Source organism: Perca fluviatilis, chromosome 16 (genome assembly GCF_010015445.1).
Source record: "Perca fluviatilis chromosome 16, GENO_Pfluv_1.0, whole genome shotgun sequence".
NCBI lineage: Eukaryota > Metazoa > Chordata > Actinopteri > Perciformes > Percidae > Perca > Perca fluviatilis.
This window is the reverse complement of record NC_053127.1, coordinates 28,949,812-28,971,269: the sequence shown is the minus strand read 5'-3', so window position 1 is coordinate 28,971,269 and position 21,458 is coordinate 28,949,812. Positions and strand designations below refer to the sequence as shown.

Below are 21,458 nucleotides of genomic sequence, written 5' to 3'. Positions count from 1 at the left end.
AGAGACTAGATCCATTTCTTTTTTTATTTTGACTCAATTATGTACATGATACATATTAACATACCCAATCTGAGGGGGCAGATCTAGGGGTGACCAACAATGTTATTTAATGCCCACCAGTGATTAAAACACCCATTCTACTCAAAGATGGTGTTTCCAACTTGACATAAGCTTGATAAGATGGTTCATTTTTCTCAGTGTGGAGAATCAAAGTATAATTTTTAGTCTCCCAACTGTTCTCAGACACACTGACAGCGAAGACATGAACATCCTTTTTTTTGAATTGGTTTTTTCCCCATACAGCAACGACAAAAAGACGAACTGAACTTCAAGTTTTCATCAAGGAAAGTCTAGGATATCAAAATGTTTTCGTGAATCCCCATTCAATGTTATGCCACACAATCAATACTGTAAGACGTTTAAGTCACTGTCCTCAATTTTGGAATAATAATAACAAAAAAGGCATCAAAGAAAGTTATAAGACATGTTTTGCAGAAACAAAATTAAACTGTACATGCTTATGACAAAATAAGACATGTTTTGCGGAAACAAAATTAAACTGTACATGCTTATTATTATGACAAAATAAGTCTCTTACAAGAATGCCAAATCAAATGATCACACATTCTGCTGCCTTATCTAAATAATACTACATAATAAATACATAGTTTGCATAGTGTCAACAATGCAGGGGAAACACAATGGCACTTTAAATAAATATTGTAACAAAGAAAGTGAGTGGAGTGACTGGTCTTAAAACACAATCGTTGTACCGGAATGGTAGAAGAAGCCCGGCACTGATCCATATTAGAACCGTGATCTAAGCTAGCTTCACTTGGTTACAAATGTGCAAAGTAACTTAAAAGGAACACATTAAACTGCCTCTTTGAGCATCAATGTGGAAAACAAAGTCAGTTTCATCAAATATGACGCTATGAACACGTTTGACCTTTGAACCTTGCTGTTCTTACAAAAACATCCTTGTCCAGGGTTTGTTTGTTTACCAGCAAAACTAATTTGGTTCATTGAAACAGTGATTTTGGTCAATTCATTAAACACTAAGTATTAAGATAACAAGAAACATCAGGGAGCCATTCAAACTGAAGCTAACGTTCAGTTAGCCTCATGGGAATCTGCATCCGACAGCGTGGTCAGTTTCAGGGCGAGAGGTTTCGGATGGCTTGACTCCAGAGGCTCTTATAGCAGCTTCGCATCACACAAACAGGCCAAACATCTCAAAACAGGAATTGGGAGATGGTCCACTCATTTAAGTCTAGGTTTATCCCCCTATAGTCTATGTCCACGCCGTTCACTTCTATCTTTTTATAGCTGCTTTTTCATGCTTCACCTACTCCTAACCACACGTTACAGTGGCAAAGGCAATGTCTTCCTCAAACATAAAAGGAATACTGTGTTCTTTGTGGAATTGTTAAATAATTCTACCTGACAGTGCAACCTGCAAGTTCTTATCACAAGATGGCCGTCAAACAAAAACAAAGCCGGGCATGTTGAAGGACAAATAAATGCCCTTTGTAACCAAATTCTCTCACTGTGATGGAGGCAACTAGTCGTTAACACTAAAAACTAACGTCCAGATTTGAGCATAAAAGAGCACCAGTAAATCATACGATACTGAAACTGCCTCAGCCCACTCATCAGCAGGCATTAGCCAGCCAACAAGTAAGTCACTTACTAGTGACTACATAGCTACTGTACTTCTACTGCTGATTATCTGCATCAGGCTGAGGAGGCCGGGCTGAGTCAGGAGGGATGGGAAGGCGCTGCTGGAAGAGCTGGTGATCTGCACCGACAGTGTCAGTCAATAAAAAAATAAAATAAAATCTACAAGTCTCTTTGAAAAGAAACAACAGAAAGGGAAAAGGATGAGGAATTGGAAGAGTCCTAATGTTCGTAGGTGAGCCGAGCGTCATAGGTTCATTCGTAGATGAGCGGGCCGCTTGCAGTTCATGGGGTAGGTCTGCTTTTTGTAGGACCCTGCATTGATGCCTGAAGGGTGCCTGATGGGAAGTGGTGCAGAGGCCTCAGAGGCGCCGCTGCTGCTCGTGTCCATCTGCTCCACTGTGGACACCTCCATGGGTTGCCCCACAGTGCTGCTGGTCAGCGTAGGTCCCCTCAGCCAGCATTCCCCTCCGACAAACTTCAACGGACTGTGGTAGAGTAAGATGTGAGAAGCTATTGTCTGTGATGCACCAGCTATTTGTATTAGGGCTGGCCGATATGGATCGAAATATCATATCTCTTGATTTTTAGGCTGAATGGCGATACATGAAATAAATAAATAAATAAATATATATATATATATATATATATATATATATATAAATATATATATAAATATAAATAAATATATATATAAATATAAATATAAATAAATATATATATATATATATATATATAGTATTTTCTACGAAGTGGGCTAAATGTTCAGGGGTAAGTCAAAGCCACATGTGAGATGGGAGGTGCAAAGAGAGGGTTTTCTTCCCTGTTTGAAAATATACAGCTGCAACACATGTACATTATAAATGATCTAAAATAAATAGCCTATTAAATAGGCCTATCTCTGCAGGGCTTGAAAGTAACAGTTGCCAGGTTACCATTAGCAACCAATTCTTGGCCTTAACATATAAAAATAGGGACAGCAAAACGTGCACCCCAAAATGATTTTTAAATAATTGTTGCATTAGTAATATTTTAATGTTGCAGCCAGAACCCGACAACTGCACATAATGGAGGAATGATTTCAATAGATACCATTGTTCAAATAGTTGGCAGACGGTTCAGACAAAAGTTGATCAATTTACTTTATCTGCATGACAAGCCAACGTTCACCTCAAATTCCCTATTTATCCTTCTAATGATGGCTTTATTGAGGTCAAGCCGGCTACATTTACTCGAGACAGCAAATGAGTAATCAACGTGGTACAGACTTGCTGTGTGCAAAATCTGTAAATAACAGAAGTAATTCAATGGGACCAGAGAGAAAAACAACTTGCTGTTACCTCACAGGTGTTCTTGGGCTTCCCGGGAACTTCCGTGGTGAGCGCACCTTTGGCTCGAAAGAGAACTTCTCTTTGACGTTTTCAAGCACAGATGGAGCTACATATGTGAAACCCTGTGGAGGGGGTGAAGGGACAAAAAAACAGAGAGATCTGAGTCCACCTCTTCAAAGACCATCTTTCCAAAAACAACCCACAGCTGATGATGAGCAATGAAACGCTGAGTAAACCATATCATGCAATGTGGTGGAACAGTGAGTGAAGCTTCCAGGAAAACCAACAGGACTACACCAGATGGGATGCATTAACCGATTCTCGTAAGACCTACTTTTTGAAAGGGAAATAAAAAACATTATGTCCAGAGCTGGCCTAAGTTTGTATGTTTGTTTGCAGACAACAAAGAAACGGTAAAGGGCTGGAGTCAATGCCACCGTTTTCGGTTAAAAACGCTGTCTTTCCCTTCAATGTCCAATCCAAAATTTGGCAACGTCACCTTCAGGTTGATCCGTGTTGCACTAGAACGTAAGTTTATTTCAATATTAAAATGACTCAAAATGAGGTCCTTATGCAAGCCTATTTGTAAATGAGGTCTTAATGACTCAACATGAGTGAAATAACACTTAAAATACTTGACTCTAAATTGGCTCCAGTCTATGGATTATCTTTTTTGAGAACTGATATTGATGTCTGATCAACTTTCTTACTTTATGATATACATACACATTATACATTATTCCTGGGCATTATTGTAAAGAGACATATACTCCAAGACTGACAAAAAGTCAGTACTGGTCCAAAAGAAATAAACAATAATTCTATTTTAACCTTGTAAGTGGACACATAAACAAAACAATCTATTATGGACCTTTGAGTCATGCATTATTTTTATAAGTTTTTAAATCATGGATTATTCCTTATCAAGTTATGACAAATTCTGGAAACTCTGTACTCCAGAAACTGAGACAGAGAAGCAGAAAGGTCCACCGTTTTCTGGGAGGTACGGCACTAGTTACCCACCAGGAAGACTTGATTGGCACTTTCGCTGAGCGTGGAGTCGTCGGGGCTGTCCACTGGAGTCTGGCTGGTGAACTTGGAGTCAAACTGGCTCACGTCATCAGCCGATTGCTGCCAAAAGAAGCAGGTCAGACAATCATCTTGCAGGGACATAAGACGGCTCACAGAGGACGTTGCTGCATTAAAAAAAAAAAGAATCTCACCAGGTATGGTTTAAATGGAGGCTCTACTTTGCGAGCGAAGAGGTCATCCCAATTTGTATGCCGGAAGAATGGGTGGGCCTTGGAAACACAATAGACAGCAGGAGGGTTTTTATATTTCGTGACTACTACAGGGTTTCCCAAGAAGCATTCTCATTTTCTGAGTTATTGTATAAAGTCACAGATGCATGCATACACTTGTGACTCTACTTTCAACGGATATATTTACCTGGACCTCAGCAGCATCTCCTGGTCCAGCCCCGAGTCGCAATGAGGCATTTCGTTTAAGCAGCTGAAAAGAGGAGGTTTGGAGACTTATTTTTCTACCACTCCAAATGTTTCAGCAGAGACAACACATCCATGAAGCATGAGGCAGAAGGAAGACTTTTACAGCTCACCTTTTTCAGAAGGTCCCTGGCTTCTTGTGTGAGGTAAGGTGGAAGGCTGAGTTTGCATTTCAAGATTTTATCAATTGTCTTCTTTCGGTTTTCACCAGTGAATGGAGGCTATGAAAATAAGGACAGAAAACAACAGTTAGCAACAGTAACAAATGCCTCCTACCTGAATTTACCTTTTTACAGTTTTACGTTCTTTAGCAATGCTACTAGTAGTGTGCACTTACTGCTCCTGTCAGCATGTCATACATGAGAGCTCCCAAACTCCACCAGTCCACTGCTCGGTTGTGTCCACTCCTCATTAGGATCTCTGGAGCCCTGAGGAAGAAGGGAGGGAATGTCCAAGGTGATACAGCAGATACAGTACAAAGCAGGAAATGTCTCTGTGTGTCCACGATAGGTCTACAAGAATGGATCTACAAAATCTGCATGATGATTGTGTGACATACATGTATTCGATAGTGCCACAGAAGGTGTGGGTGACCGTTCCGTCATGGATGGACTCTTTGCAAAGACCAAAGTCTGTCAACTTCACATGTCCTAGAAGGAAACCGAACCAAAGCGAAAATATGAGAGAGAAAACACAATAGATAAGTATCAGATTACCCAGAGAAAGAATTTAGTCTGGGAACTTAAGGTAATATGAAAAGGACATGTATCTTGGCGTTTTCTAATCTGCCTTTGTTGTGAGGGACACTTGAGGTTTGTGTACCGTTGTTGTTGAGCATGATGTTCTCAGGCTTCAGGTCTCTATAGATGATTCCTTTCTGGTGCAGGTGACCCAGCGCCATCGAGATCTCTGCCAGGTAGAAACTAAAAAAAAAAAAAAATTCAGCAAACTTTTATTGACATCATGTGAATCTGTATATTTATAAATGTTCTACATGCTCCTCGGTGATCTGCAGTTGAGGTGCAATTCTCAATGTCATTAAGGTTATCCTCCGAGTATTACACACCCTTATTTGTTCAGGCTGTGTTTATAAAAACAGAACAGCAGGTAATGCAAGTGTTTTGTCCCCGTTCCAAGTCACCAGCACACCGCCTCAGACACAGTGTCACACATCTGCCTGTTTTTACAAAACTAAATGCTTCCCACTTAAAATTTGTAGAGAATTCTTTTTTTTTTTTTTTTTATTGCTAGCATTAGTCTGCCAGAGACAACAAATCCCACTGGCATTGAGACATAATCCAGCATTCCTGACCCTGTTTTACATCATGAATCAGCAAGAAAAGACCTCTATGAGACAACAGGCAAAACACTGGGTGTTTGTTAAAGGTGCAGTAGGTAAGACTTATAGACTTTCTGTCATATTTGCTGAAACTGACCCCATGTTCCAGTAGAACTACATGAAGCACATAATTAAAATTATTTAATTAGTTCAGATGCACCAATTGGGGGGGTGGGGGGGGTTTCTAACTGCATGTCAATCACTGCTCATGCACATGCAATAGGTTCGAGATGAACCAGGTCTGCGCAGAATCGATCACCGGCGATCGCTGCCCAATGCATGCCGGTTAGATCGGTGTCAGACTTGATCCCGACTTGGTCTGACGTCATGCACACGTGGGCAACGATAACCTCACGAGATCAAGGCGGCCGCAGTTCTGAGACGCAGGGCATGCTGGGAAACGCCGGCCTCTCAGCTGATCCAACTAGCCGATTGGTTCAGAATCGACTCAACATGATGACGTTTTATATAAACTTTTTATTGATTTTGAATTGGAGGGATTTTAAGTATTTGTCTGATTTATTCTGTACAAACCACGTGTGGCTGATAGTGACGTTTAGAAGTCAGAGAGACTAAATCCGTTCAGATTACGGATCATCTACTGTCTGCTGTTAATTAAAATCAGCAACAGATCGCATGTAGAGCATTTTGACAGCTACTCTGTCATAATAAAAACAACTGGAGACTGTGTACAAGCAGATGTATGGGCCTGATAACATTTTATTAAATCGGACCACAGTGTTTGTGTGACATCCTGTTCAGCCTGAAGGCTGGAAAACTGTCCAACTAAACAGCGGATTTTTGTCACCGCCCCCGGCTGCTGCTGCCTGCTCTCTTCCACTTTACAAGCGAGGCGCAGTTAATCTCGAACGAGCCTATTCATTCTCCCTTGTGGGTGGGTGGGGTGGCTTAGGGAGACCGTTTTGGGCTTTAGTGGAAAGGGGGGAGGGACTGAGCAGTTGTTGATGTTCAAAATTTTTGGCTAAGTCCTGGATCTTCGCAATCCTACCTACGGCACCTTTAAGATGCTGTTGATGAAGTTGCTATTTGGAAATAGTGTTATATTGTAAATAATGGGAGTGGCCTTTAAATTATGTGTACAAACATATAAAGTGAGTGAAAAAGAGGATGAAAAGATTTGACATGTTTAAGCATAACATCCTAAAACAGGATGGTTTCAAAAAACTAAAATCTTTATTTTATATTTCTGGGGATAAACTCCCTTTGATCACCCTACATTAGTCCAAGGAAAGCTAAAGACTACTGTTATCCTTGGCCAGATGGTTAAGGCTTCACAGGTGACAGCCAAACTAACTCACCATGCTGTGTCTTCCATGAAGATGCCCTCTCTTTCCAGTTGCATAAACAGCTCCCCTCCTGCATTCACAACATACAAAGTCAGTCAAACTGATACACAGTGGAAATGGAGAATGACACTTTCACTTTATTCACAAAAACAAAACAAAACATTTACGACAATTAAGAGTGTTATGCTCACCGCTCAGATACTCCAGGATAAGGTACAACTTCCCTCCCGTCTGGAAGGCATAGATGAGGTCCACGATGAAAGGATGCTTTACCTCCTCCAGAATGCTCCTCTCAGCTTTAGTGTGCGCCGTGTCCTTTGCATTACGCACAATCATGGCCTGGAGAGGGACAAAAGAAAAGCACAGAGAGTCAGGGTGTGAAACTACTCAGGCAATAACTTTAACCCCATTAGCTTTGACATTAGCCAGTGTCAAAGCTTTAACAGTAGCTGCAGAGCCAGAGCAAGAATCACAGCACCAGGTTGGTAGCTACAGTCAAGTCATTAACCGAAACCTCAAGCTTCGGGGAATAGAGCTGCCTTTTCAAGCAAAGTCTGGCACCAGCTCTGTGTCAGCTGCAGAGAGGAGGCCAAACTGAACAGAAGCAGCAGATCTGAGGTTTCATGGGAAAAAGCCTGCTGCTATTATTTTGGGTGGTCTGCCCTTAACTTCATAGCTGAATGCACCAGCGTGTCACCAGAAAAGTGAAACACTATACACTGTTAAGCTGCATTGAGCCTGGCAGTTAACTTTGTATTTAATGTGCTTATTCCCCAAAGATATAGGTTAGTTGTGTTTGCTTACATATGGATTAGATAATGCAGATGCTATTCCTCTCACACTACACTACTCTGTATGTACACTAGGGGGAGCTAGACCCACCTTTACTGGGTGATTGAGGAACTTAAAGGGGTGATAGAATGATTATATAGGGTATTTCACACTGTTCCTTATGGTCTCCTAATGGGGTATGTAACATTGGTTGGGCTGAAAATGGCCTTGTTGATATTTTATTGGCCCTTATGCATTCCTGTGTTTTGGCCCTATTTGTAACAAGAGCTTTTCTTCCAAATATGGTATGGTCATGAATATTTAGATGAGCTGCTTGCTGCTTGGTTGAGCCTTAGCCCCGTACACAAACGTAGAGACGCGCGCTGATTGGTTGAGCGAATCGCCAATACACACACATTAGAAACGCGACAGAATCTCATATTCAATCCAGACACTGCAATGTTTCGTTACCAAATTCACTTCTGAGACTTTTTTATGTGAGAAATCAACTATATAAAGCTCAAATATGGGCCGTTTTACGAAAATGGATGGCTAATTGCAAATTTGGTAAAACTGTGTCGGAGTTCAGCTACCTGTGTTGCTGCCTCGCCGCCTGGCCTGCCTTCCTCCACAGATCCCGGCCTGCTGTGAGCTGATTGAGCTCCGGCACGGCTGCTGCAGCCCACAGCACCTCATACCCGCGCAAAGTCACCGTTTGGGCTAATGGACCAGCTCCAAACACCGCTGCCCTGACAGATCTCCAGGGCCTGCATCTCCTCTCTTCCTGCTAGCTAAATGGCCCGTGTGTGAGAGTGAGAGCGCGGTCAGCGAGCTTGTTACACCAGCAATCTCTTACCACATGTTACACACATGTCACGCCACTTATACAACATCTAACCCTAACCCTAAGCCATTTGTGGTCGTAATTAGAGTATATTTACAGTTGGAATTTCGTCACGCCACTTATACAACATCTAACTAAATGTCTTATAAAGCTAACAACGGTGTCCGATTTCAAGTTAATGAATATTTGTGAGCTGTAAGGGTTTCGTTAGCTGCGACTGTCCCTTCAATCCTAGCTGTATGTAGCTACAAATCACAGCTAGTTAGCGTCATTTTGGTCGTAATTTGAGTATATTTACAGTTTGAATTTCGTCACGCAACATATACAACATCTAACTAAATGTTTTATTAAGCTAACAACGGTGTCCGATTTCAAGTTAATGAATATTTGTGAATTCCAGAGGAATTCTAAGAGGAGGCTAGCTAGCTCTCATTGATAGAGCTCCATCCAGCCGCAGGCTCTATCAATGAGACTCACGGACAAGAGGCGTTTATTTCCCCAATCGTTTGTTTAAATAACTCAACACATTATAATTAGACACATTAAAAGAGTAACTGGAACCTGTGGTAAGAGAATGTTGGCGTAACAAGCTCGCTGACCGCGCTTTCACGCACATACACCGGGCATTTAGCTAGTAGGAAGAGGGGAGTTGGAGGCCCTGGAGCTCTGTCAGAGCAGCGGCGTTTCGTAGTTCATTAGCCCAAAGCGGTGACTTTGCGCGGGTATGAAGTGCCGTGGGTTGCCAGCTGTGACTGAGCTCCATCTACCTCACAGCAGGCCGGGGTCTGTGAAGGAAGGCAGGCCGGGCGGTGAGGCAGCAACACAGGCAGCACCGGCCTCTGAAGTCCGACACACAGTCGGACAAAATTTGCAATTAGACATAAATTTTCGTAAAACGGCCCATATTTGACCTCTACATAGTTGATTTCTCGCATAGAAAAGTCTCAGAAGTGAATTTAATGGTAAAATAGAATATGAACAATGTATACAATTTCTGAGATCTGCACGACTTAGATTCAGAAGACTAACTGATCTCAGGTCAGTTGTGTAGCCTATGCAAATGTTGGGGCGTGACAAAAACAGACTAGAGCCAAATGAGGAGGAGCCGCAATAGTTGACGTCAACTATGGGGCTCGTTGAGATTCGCCCGTTTTCAGAGGCAGTTTCAAATAGTGATATTTGCAGAGAAAAGAGGTGTCAATGGGATTTAGAGGTTCTATGTATGTCCTAGTTACCCACTAAACTGTCATTATTCAACTATGACAAGGTAAAATCAGTTTTGCATTCTATCACCCCTTTAAAGATGCAGTAGGTAAGTCTTGTAAAACTAACTTTCTGTCATATTTGCTGAAACTGACCCTATGTTCCAGTAGAACTACATGAATTATGTAATATAAAAAAAAAATCCAGCTCCTCTGGCACCTCCTAGCGCAATTGGCAAAATTCCACCGCTCCCGGTTGATTTTCTCCAATCAGGGCCACAGGGGTTGTCTATCTGCCTGTCAATCACTGCTCATGCACGCACACGCATATAAGAGCGTTCTCCCCTCCCCCTTCCCCATGCACCAGCTGCAGAAAGGTTTCCCTAAACTCAGGTGAATATTGGAGTGGCTTTTCAGAGGTGGCGTGAGCTCCGGGATTTTAAAGATCTGAAGAACGATGCAGATGTAGCCACATTTCTTCTCGACAGGTAACATAATTACCATAAATGATTTATCTTCCACTTGGTTATTAGTAGTCAAAAGTCCACAAAGCTATGTTGGTGAGGATAATAGTAACGTTTGCACAGTGGTCGGTCTGATATGATGCTGAAATGGCTAACGCTAGCCTGCTAGTTAGCATCGTTTTACGGTTGGTGAGCAAACATTGTGTTAGTGTTTAGTTACATCATTACGGCCGACAGTTCTGTCAAACTCCCTTGTGTGGGAGGGGCTTAGGAGACGGTTTGGGCTGCAGAAGAAAAGGGGGGAGGGACTGAGAAGTTGTCGATGTTCAAATTTGTTGGCAAAGTCCTGGATCTTCACAATCTTACCTACAGCAGCTTTAAAGTGCTCATATTATGCTAATTTTCAGGTTCCTAATTGTATTTAGAGGTTATACCAGAATAGGTTTACATGGTTTAATAAAAAATAATAATAATAAAAAACAAAAAAAACAAAAAAAAAACACCATACTTTTGTTGTACTGCACATTGCTGCAGCTCCTCTTTTCACCCTGTGTGAGAACCTGTGTAGCGCTCTGTTTTAGCTACAGAGTGAGACATATCACTTCTGTACCATCTTTGTTGGGAGTCGCACATGCGCAGTAGCTAGATAAGGACTACTAGCCAGTCAGAAGCAGAGTATGAGGGCGTGCCACGCTAGCAGCTAGGTGAGCATTATAACGTGTTACAAAGTGACGCACGTTCATCACGGAAGTAAATGCTGGACAACAATAGAGCTGTTTGGAGCAGTTTGTGAAAAGTGTTTTCTGTTGGAGATGGTAAGTCCCTTTGGGGTGGACTTTGGGCTTTTTCACTTTGTAAACCTATAACGTGCACAAAAAAAGATATATAACACAATAAAGGAAAGGGAAAAAGCCAAAAAGCATGATATGAGCACTTTAATATCTAATCAATGAGATATTTCTCACTGAATATTAAAACATTAAGCCAAATCTCGACAGGCAGATTCACTCACCTTCTTCAAAACTTTCATAGCAAATATCTTCCCGGAGGCGGCACCTGATACCTTCCGAACTTGAAACACCTGTAAAATTGTACATCATCATCATCATCCCCCCCAACAGCCAGCACAGGAAACAAAAACATTTTACATTTACTAACATTACTGCCTACGGCTGGCAAGAGAAAATATTTAAGTGGCTTTTGTACGGAAACTGAATTCAGTGCTTTTGCAGACTTTCCAAGACCTGCAGATACCCAAGTGTAACTATTCATTTGGCTGTGTAGACCAGATGTTTTCTTCTATGTCTCAACTATGGCTTGAGAAAATACACAGTCATACTGGGGAAATTCAGAGAAAAGTTTTGGGGCAAACAAAAATGCATTTTGTTTTAGCACTGACATTAAGTTCAGAAGCTGCTATTGTACATGATGTGTATTCATTCAACTAAGCAAGGAATTAACAAAAGGTCTTCATGTGTAAAAATGACTAAAGTGCAACCAGGGACTGCTCTGATTTTGCATGAGCCAAAGTCTGTGTTTCCGGCATCAGCTTACCCACATTATTCTTGAAAGACTATTTGCTCTAAGTTTAAAGGCCAAGGAACTTGGAATCTGTGCCAAAACATATACTGTAACTACACAAGAATATCAAAACAAATGACTAAGTAATAATTTTGTAATGCTGAGAAATTCTCAAGCTGTAGAAAATGACTTCTTAGTCATCATACACAAAACCACTTCAAGAAAGAATAAGTCATGTGTCTGCTTGCTAAGTGAAAAGTGTTTCCAAAATAACCTGCACTTTCATTGTCAGGTTTAGAAATGAGAACATGAGAAACTTCCCATAGCTATATGGGTTGATAATACCAAAATAACATTGTTGACACCAAAATATAACCATAACAAGACAGATTTGCTCATGTTGATGGTTTCACAATTAGATACAGTGGGTGCAGGAGATTACAGTTCTGCATTATGTTGATGTGGATAATGGAGGAGATGGTTCTGGGATGCCAGATCTTACATTTAACAAGGTTTAAAAGACACTGAAATACATCTCTGGGGATTGAAAAGGTTGTTGAAAGCAAAAGCTGAGATTTCTAGCATGCAAAACTCAATTTCCTGAAACTTTGTCAAAAAAAAAAGTCCCCACTCACTTAGTCTAATATTTTTATTAACACTGAATCAAATGACAAGGGTCACACACAGAGCCCACTGAGAATTAAACACCCAGCTCTGCACTCAATGCTTTGGTTTAAAAAGAAACCTGCTTATAGAATACACGGTTCCACCCTTCAAAATCCAAATGTCAAGTCATGTTACATCATAAATGAAACTGGAGGGAGTCAAATTCATGAGTTTGAACATTTTCATTACAGATAATTAGCTGCCTTACCTTTCCATATCCACCTTTCCCCAAAACTTTTAGCAGCTCAAAGCATTCAGGCCTGATCTGCTCTGTTCCCTTGTTCACGATGTTCTCTGAAATTTCAAACTTCTCACAGTCATCCATGTTACTGGCAAAACAAAAAAATAAAAGGAAAAAAAAAAACATCACATTTGAAACAGTCACTCAGCATAGTGTTTACAATTCCAAAGACAAACAGCAGCATTAACAACATGAGTTACAAACATATGGGCCTAAATATAGATTCACAATAGTGCAGTGACTCCCAATTTGATTATCTCTGCCTTAAAATACCCTATCCAAGATTATACAACTAATACTGGGTCCATATGAATGAGTAACAGATAAAAGAAAAACCCTAAGAAATTAGTGGAGAAAAATGCAAATGCTCTCCTACAGATGTGAATCACATGTTATGGCTTTCACAGTCAATGTCAATTGAACACCTATGGGAGACCTTAGATCAGTGTTACACATCACTCTCCAGCATCAAAAGATGGAATATCTGGAGAGTAGAATTAGAGCTGGGCAATATGGAGAAAATCAAATATCCCAATATTTTTGACCAAAAACCTTGATATCGATATTGGGTTGACAATTGGTGCTTTCACAATTAGATTTTTGATAAATAAATCATCAGTAATGTGAATTTATTGACTATATGGGTAAAGGCAAATATAATATATAATAATAGAACCGCTAGAACAGTCTGGTAAGTTCAGAAAATGTCATCCCTTTACCTAATTGCAGCCTATAAAACCAGGAAAAGACAACACTTATGTCATGTTATGATATTCAAAATCTAAGATGTTATCTAGTCTCATATCAATATATTGCCCAGCCCTAAGAAGAATGCTGTTCATCTCTCCAGTACAGCTTCATAGACTATGGCAATGAGCACTGAAGCTATTCTGGAGGCTTGTGATGGTCCAACACACCTTCTGTAGTTTTCCCTTTTAAGCTGTCACCCATCTCTAATTTCTTATGGTTTGGCCATATGGTTACATTTTACTGTAGCTAGAGTAATTTAAAAGACATTACCATGAAAACTATCAAAGCACTTAAAGTGGCTAATATGTAACTTTCAGTTTGTGTTGATTTCAGCAGCTGCTTTGGACAAAAGCGGTAGGGTTTTTACCACACCTGCTGTCCTAAAGGTCTAGGAGTTAGCATTACTGGGAGGTCATATAGTCGCGATGAATATTTTGCTGAGACAGAAAATCATTCATTTACAATAAGAGAATATGTTACAGATGCATCACTGCATTTCAAGTGTTGCATACGGTAACTTAGCTAAGCTAAACTGGGTGTCACTGTGTTAAGAGCCAAAGCATTAAAGCAACACTATGTAACTTTTCCTGTTTCCTTCCCCCTACAAGTTGGAAGCGGAATTGTCCATTACATTACATTATGCAAGTTTGCCAGATCGGGTAGCGGATCAATAATTCGAATGAACTGGACAATGTAATAGAGAGCCGAAGTCATGCCCTTCTACTTCCGGTCCATGGGACCTATCTTTCGAAAAAATATGAACGGGAGTCAATAATATTATTTTGGTCCGGTTTGTATTGAGCCATGGATTACAAATATGATGTTCGTCAATTTAAAAGATAATTTTTCAACCGAAGAAAGTCTCAGTTAGCCGTAGGTTTGTCATATGACCACTTAGTTTTGTGTGAAACCACTCAGTGAACTACATCTCTCGTCTCGCACAATCTACCTCACCTAGCTTGATGCTCAACTTGCTCGCTAGCTAGCTAGCTTAGCTCTGTTCCACAACACATGTAACGTTATCTTACCTAATGTATTTTATCCATTGAAGTGTTTTCAGCAGATAAGCAAAAGAACAAGCAGGATCCTCTGCTCATTTGAGTAATGTTACAGTGAGACGTCATCCATGCGACTTTGAAGTGTGTAGTCTTTCTAATTACTTACTAATTAATTCTAATTCACAGTCTTATACTTCAACAGTTTAACAATAAATCGAGACTTTCCTGACTTGTGAAATTATCTATTAAACTGATGAACGTCACATATATAATTCATGGCTCAATTCAAATGGGATAAAAAAATTATTTGTCTTTCCCCATTCACTACCGTTCATATTTTTTTCCAAGTTAAGGTCCCATGGCGGTCCACCGGAAGGGGAGGGTGTCAGTACCCGATCCGTTCCACCTGCACAATCCGTTCTGCGCATGCGCAAGATGTTCACGCATGCGCTGTGGTACGAGGATTTACTACACTACCCAATCTGTTCCCACGCTAGCCTCCAGCTAACGTTAGTTTAGCTAATAGCTAATTCGGCGGACCGCTAGGTGATTATAGCGGTCTGCCGTTAGCCTCCACCGGGAAGCTAACATTAGTTTAGCTAATGGTTAATTTGGCTAACCGCTAGCTGTTTGTAGCGGTCTGCCGTTAGCCTCCACAGTTAAGCTAACGTTAGTTTAGCTAACAGCTAATTTGGCTAACCGCTAGCTGAGACAGCATGTAAACTTTAAAAGACCCTCAAAATAAAACTTGAAAATAAACGTTAACATATATAACAGCTGTTACGTCACGTCTACTTGTGCTCATTTTTCACTGTTAGCTATCCTGGTGGAGGCTAGCTTGGAACAGATTGGGCAGGTCGTAAAACAGTATTATCATCTGAATGGATCGTGCCGGTGGAACGGATCGGGTACTGGCCATAGACCATTGACATATATATAATGGACCAATAGATCCCGTTGCTCTGGACGGAGACCAGTGAAGGCTATTAGAAGCACTTTTCCGGTGATACCTTGCTTTACTGCGCAGCCTCCAACTGACGGAGACAACGTAAATGTGACGTGAGCAACGTGTCTGAAAGTTGTAAGTCTTCTGGTAGCTGTGCCAAGAGAAATCTCAATCATTCCCAATCTTACAGAGATGGAGAGTATAGGTATATGTAAGGAGATAACATAAGCACAGGCTAATTATTGCTAACTAACATGCTAGTTAACATTAGCAATTAAACCTAAACAGCTAATGTAAGTCGAAACTGCCTGCAAGCTTCTCCTGTACTATACGGTAATTCCTCTACTGTGCGACAGTAAGTCACTTGGTTATGACACAATCGTTAGCCTATTTTTACAAAAACGTCTGCTACGGAGCCATAACGTGAGGTACAAGGTAATGGAGCCTTTTATACGTTGTTGTGTTTCTTTAGAACTAAACAATGGACAAATCGAGTCTTTAAACGCTTCAGATGTAAAGTTATTCGCAGTCAAGTGACGTAAAAAAAAATAATGGCGGTCAGTGGAATGCTAACAGGAGGTGATACCTTTGTAGCAACAAAATGGCGCCATCAGAGGTTCGAGTTCTGAAGCGAAGCTTACCCCCTTACCATAGACAGAGGGTCTTCGCCTCTCTATGTAGCTAATGGACAATTCCGCTTCCAACTTGTAGGGGGGACCGAAGCGGGAAAAGTTGTTGCTTTAAAGTTTGTTGTAGCAACCAACATAATAACTTATTTAATATAGCGCATTTGATTTCATGACACCCAAGGACGCTTTAAACAAGTATAGCGGGACAAGGGAAAAGAAAATAGTAGGCCTACACAAACCCGGACTAAAAAGAATAAAACGTCCCACTAAATGGAAGGAGGACGTAAATTAATGTCGGCTACTGACATCCAATCACACGCAATCACATCGCGCATTGTAAAGTCATTGTACCATCTTGCGGTAAAAAAAATAAAATAAAAAAAACCGTTACATATAGTCACATTAAACTTTGTTGCCCCTTTCGGGACCCAGTGAATTACACTTTTGCTTGTACTTACAATTCAAATCCACTGCACTGGTCCATGTATTCCCCGAGCTGGACCTGAAAACAGGAGGCACCGGATAGAAAATCTCAGCATGTACAGGAATGCGAAGGACTGTTACTTACCAGCCAACCTGAGCTTATTTACAGATATATTATGAACATTACATTGTTTTACAACGAGTGTTAATTACTTTATTTCACAGCCAAACATTTTAGCCTAAAATTAGTTAATTCGTTTTAAGTAATCAGCCAAGTACCTAATTACCAGGCTGGTTAAATAAACACTTTATTTAACATTAACTAGCAACGTAATTTAAAAAAGCCCATGTCTATAACTTATAAGTTATAAACCTATGACCAAAGTAGTATCTGATAACAACGCTAGCTAACTAGCTAGCTACTAACTTCACGTTGTTAGTGTGGTGCAAACAGTGCTTCTAGCTACAGTCCCGCTAGCACCGGTCGGATTTCAGCCTGTTGTTGGTCAGTTTTACTGTAGCTAGTCATATCTCCATTTCACTTTTTAATCCCACTTATAAACATTGCCAAACGATACATGTTGCAGTCATGTCAATAATTAACCTACACGGTAATGTTAATGTACACCCCTACAACAGACGAATGCCGATGCAAACCGCTTTATTTATAACTCCATTGTCGGACATGTGAGTTAGCTAGCTAGCTAGCAGCCCAGTAAAATGTAGCAACTTTCCTTTGTATTCGGCTTTCGTTATGACTGTTTCCTGGCGTCATTTTACATTTTCCGCAGACAACACATTGTTGACATGGTGGCGTTTGTGGCTTCACTAACATTAATGCATCGGTGGTCACGTTAACATAACAGGAACACCAACTTGTCCACAGTCAACACTGATGACTGATGTGCTTTACCGGCCGGTGTCGGTGATAAAACTGAACTGTGCTCGGCCATCACATTAAATTGAGAAAATGCAATGGAAATGTCTTTCAATGCAGTGGAGTGACTGTTTAATGGGATACTACCAGATTCCGCGTGAAAGGGGTTAAGCAGGACAGGACATGTCTGATAACGGATACCGTTCGCTGGCCAATGATGTTAGCTACGCAGGCCTCGGAGTTGTTAAGTGCTAGATAGCTAACTGGCTAACAGCGGCGGTATTAGCCTCAACGTTAACATTAACTCACCCCGTCCTCAAGTTCGTCGTCAGAGACATTCTCATCCGGTTGATCCAAATCTATGTCGAAAACCCCGGCCATGGCCACTGCACTTCACTCGGTGTTAAATCAGAAAACACAGTCCCGCTCCCCCGCCTTATGGGAGAGCCATCACCGTTACAACCGGCGGCAGCAGAAAGCATGGGCTAGCATCCAGCTAACCAAAACAAGAACCGGGCAGAACAAGCCTCTAGTGTCGGCCACCGGCACTACTCGGCTCAGGTTGGCTTAGAGACATAAACACATAGTAAAGTGACAACTTGCAATAATAATAATAATAATAATGGAAGGGGAATGATTCATATACAATAGAATTGAGTCAGCTGCCCTTTAATAAAAAATAAAAAATCTTTTTCCTCACTCAAAATAAGCTGCATTATTAGTGCAAGTCACACTGTCGTTGATCCTTTTTAAATGCAGGCTATGGCGACAATGTAGTATTCCAATGATGTACATACAGAAGATTTTTGCATTAAAAACATGAAAAGAGCTTAAAACGTTTTCTTATAAATTAAACTACCCAACAGTAGCCTATATAAGAAGTACAGCTAAAACGATAAGTTGATAGGCATTTCTCACTGCACAGTAAAAACATGTAAAGAGTTTAATCAAGGAAAGAAAATGTGTTTTGACTGTATTGACCGTAAAAAACTAGAAATCCATGCCTTACATATTTTGTAAGATTTTTTTTTTATATATGCTGCAGAGATTTAGGCACTTATGTAAATTGAAAATATGTTAATCCCAATTTTGTACAGAGGCGATTTTGAAATGCATTTTTCCCCAGCAATATCTTCATTCATATTTTTAAATTACTTTCAACAATAGGTCAAAAAGCCAATGTGTGGCTTGAGCCCCCCCTAAAAAGGGTCTAAAATCGCCACTGAGTGAAGATAAAAACCCAAGTAAAGTGAGCAAAATGCATTTTTGAGTGAAGGGGGACTTTAAAAACGTAATTCAGTACAGATAGGACACAATCGTATCAATTAACATCAGATGACTTGCTGAACAATGAAACTCCAAAAGTCATAAAACAAGTCATCTGTAGGATTTTTTTATAATAATATGGGGGAAACAGTTCCCCTCTTTAAGTCAGTTGTTTTCCTAAGCTAAGGGTATGATTACTCATAATGATGATTGGGTAAACGGGAAAGCCTGTTGGAAGTGCAAATTAAATAAATGTAATCTTCAGCAAGCCCTTCCTGCTGCTTCCCTCCAATACAGCTGATGTGAAAGCAATCAGCAGGGCGTCCTAACTGCAGCATGACGTAAATAGTGATGAGATTTTTCAGAAAAGAGAACGGCGTCAACGGTTAAACCATATTGATCGCCACCATAATTTAGTAAAAGTGACAATGATTGCAGATGAAATTCCCACTGGGTCCTCGGTCTAGAAGCTAGGAGGTCAACCTTTACCACAGCTTCTTTAAATGTGGGGGTTTGCCTGAAACCTCACTCCCAAAAGGCTCAGGACAGGCCCCCTGAAGGGCAGCATGACTGTGAGCACTGCCTCAATTTCATCTGATAGTTTGTTTTATTTTGATTGCCCGGTGATCGAAACCAGCTGCACTGGGTAAGAAAATATGTTTTCTGTGTGTGTTCTCTGTTTTGTTTAGCTTGGTTTATGTTTACAAAAGAACAGACTAGACACTGTTAGAAAGTCTCAGAGCTCTGTTGTGGGTCTGTGTGATGACTTGAGGTCAGTATTGTGTTCATTCAAAAATCACTTTGCGTATCAACGGACTGCGTTGTCTTCTCATGTTTGGACTTTGTCAATATGGAAGGTCATTAATTTAAAACGGAGGGTGAAAGCTGTCAGCATCTTGATGTGATATTTTTTCTTTTTTTCTTGAATGCACATGCCTGGTGTTTACTGCAGGACAAAGACTTGTTCTTTCGTAATCTGAATGTCCTTCCTGTGAACAACAATAACTTCAGAAAACAGTACCATATCTTTTTTTTATGACGCTCAGTTGCCCCGTAAACAACACTAAACTGTTAAAATAGCAGGTGTTCTCCTTTAACTGCACAGCAACCTGTAACTGACATAAAGTATCACAAAGCATGAGTAAGATATCTGATCAGAGCTGAGATCCAATAGCAACATCTAGTGAAAAGGTGGCAGCTAAATTTACTGTAACACACAGGAGGAGGTGAGGGAGTGTATTTGTATGGGCCACAAAGTGAGTTTTGAAAGCCAGATATCTAAACATCTGGTAAAGTAGTGCCTTTAACCCCTGCATATGATGTTTATTTTGTGCAAAGGGCTCAGCCATAATATATACGACAGGTCAGTTGTGCTGGATTTTGGCTCAGATGTGTTTGGAGCAGTTAAAAAGCAAATCATGTTTGAAATGTCTAAACCGACCCAATGCCTCAAAGTAAGAGAGGTGAATACATTGTGCAACAGAATTGGGGCTGAAGCTCACATGCATAACCATGTATATACAAATGTATTGCCATTGGTTTCTAAACAGGAGTTTGACAGAATAAGCTTAAAAAGGTTGTTGGCAGTGATTGATGATTGTAAAGGTATGGAAGCAAATTTTTTTATTGACAGAAAAACATGGGGAAAAAATGCTAAAAAGTAAAAACTAAGATAAAGCAAAAACATTGACTTCCTTAGCCTACCTGAAAGATGAAGTAAGTCATGATTAAAAGCCATAATAAAATTCACAACCAGCTTTCATCAAATTTCTTTTCTTTTTGGCAACAATTTGCTTCCATACCACTGAGAATTAGCTGGAACATAAAAAGAGAGGTAAGAACGTAAATGTTTAATTTCCCTCAAGAAATTCAATTTCCCTCAAGATACTGATTGGATTAGGAAATAAAGTCAAGCACTGATGTACCTTGATACTTGAGGACTTCCAGAAAGATTTTTGTAAAATCCTGTTAGTGTGTGAGACTAATACAGAAACCCTCCTGTCTACAGAGTCTGTCCTCTTAAAGAAGTCCCCCTTTTTTGGTATTGAAAGCATGTTAATTCTGCGGACCACTGCAATGGATAAAGGTACAGGCACAGATGAAGTATTTTGGGGGTTCAGGTGAGGTTGTTAAAGCAGTAAAATATTTTTGGGGGCTCAGGTGAGGTTGTTAAAGCAGTAAAAGTCCTTTGGTGGAATATCACTGCAGAAAAGCGAGTCCAGATGAGCTGGGAGCTCAGTGTGTTTGTTGTGTAGTCTGGCATGGACATGTCTGGTTTTGTTTGCTCTTTGTGGTTGTTTGCAGCACATTGATGGGCACGCTGCATACAACCGCACTGCATGCGGTAAACAGACCTCATGCAGAGTATGTGGACAAGACTAAAATTAGCTCTGATTGCAATGCCATAGGCTGAGAGCTTATTGGTAATAGTAATGTCATATGTTTTTGATGCCGGTATGTAGACACAGAGGCTACTGTGGTGTGGCTGATAGATTTCTGTCTGTGTTTTGTTCAACATCAGGGCAAAATGTTTAGAAAAAAAGTTGTGAAGGACTTAAACTGATCTGATATGGCAGATCATCTAACTCTCGAAAAGAAAGCAAATATTTCCTAAAATGAAAATCAAACTTGTTCCTTTAACATGCACTTTAAAATTCTAACTGTGCATGCTAACAGGTATGATAGCATTTATGGTCCC

General features: G+C 40.5%; 1 protein-coding gene across 4 annotated transcripts; it reads right to left on the bottom strand.

Moving 5' to 3' along the window:
• Nucleotides 1-10: 10 nt before the first annotated feature.
• Nucleotides 11-18,055, bottom strand: rps6kb1a (ribosomal protein S6 kinase b, polypeptide 1a). Of its 4 annotated transcripts, none has more exons than XM_039778205.1 (15): nt 17,804-18,055; nt 16,653-16,696; nt 12,839-12,959; nt 11,456-11,524; nt 7,354-7,501; nt 7,175-7,232; nt 5,339-5,439; nt 5,076-5,166; nt 4,854-4,944; nt 4,630-4,737; nt 4,461-4,523; nt 4,235-4,312; nt 4,035-4,142; nt 3,021-3,133; nt 11-2,168 (listed from the first exon to the last, which is right to left on the bottom strand). In XM_039778205.1, exons 1-15 carry the CDS (start codon nt 17,873-17,875, stop codon nt 1,928-1,930), a joined length of 1,506 nt encoding a protein of 501 aa, XP_039634139.1. In that variant the 5' UTR covers nt 17,876-18,055; the 3' UTR covers nt 11-1,927. The 4 variants fall into 4 exon arrangements, with proteins under 4 accessions (XP_039634139.1, XP_039634143.1, XP_039634142.1 ...); XM_039778209.1 differs by having other exon boundaries at nt 12,839-12,924; nt 17,804-17,895; XM_039778208.1 differs by lacking the exon at nt 17,804-18,055 and adding an exon at nt 17,352-17,478.
• Nucleotides 18,056-21,458: the final 3,403 nt, after the last annotated feature.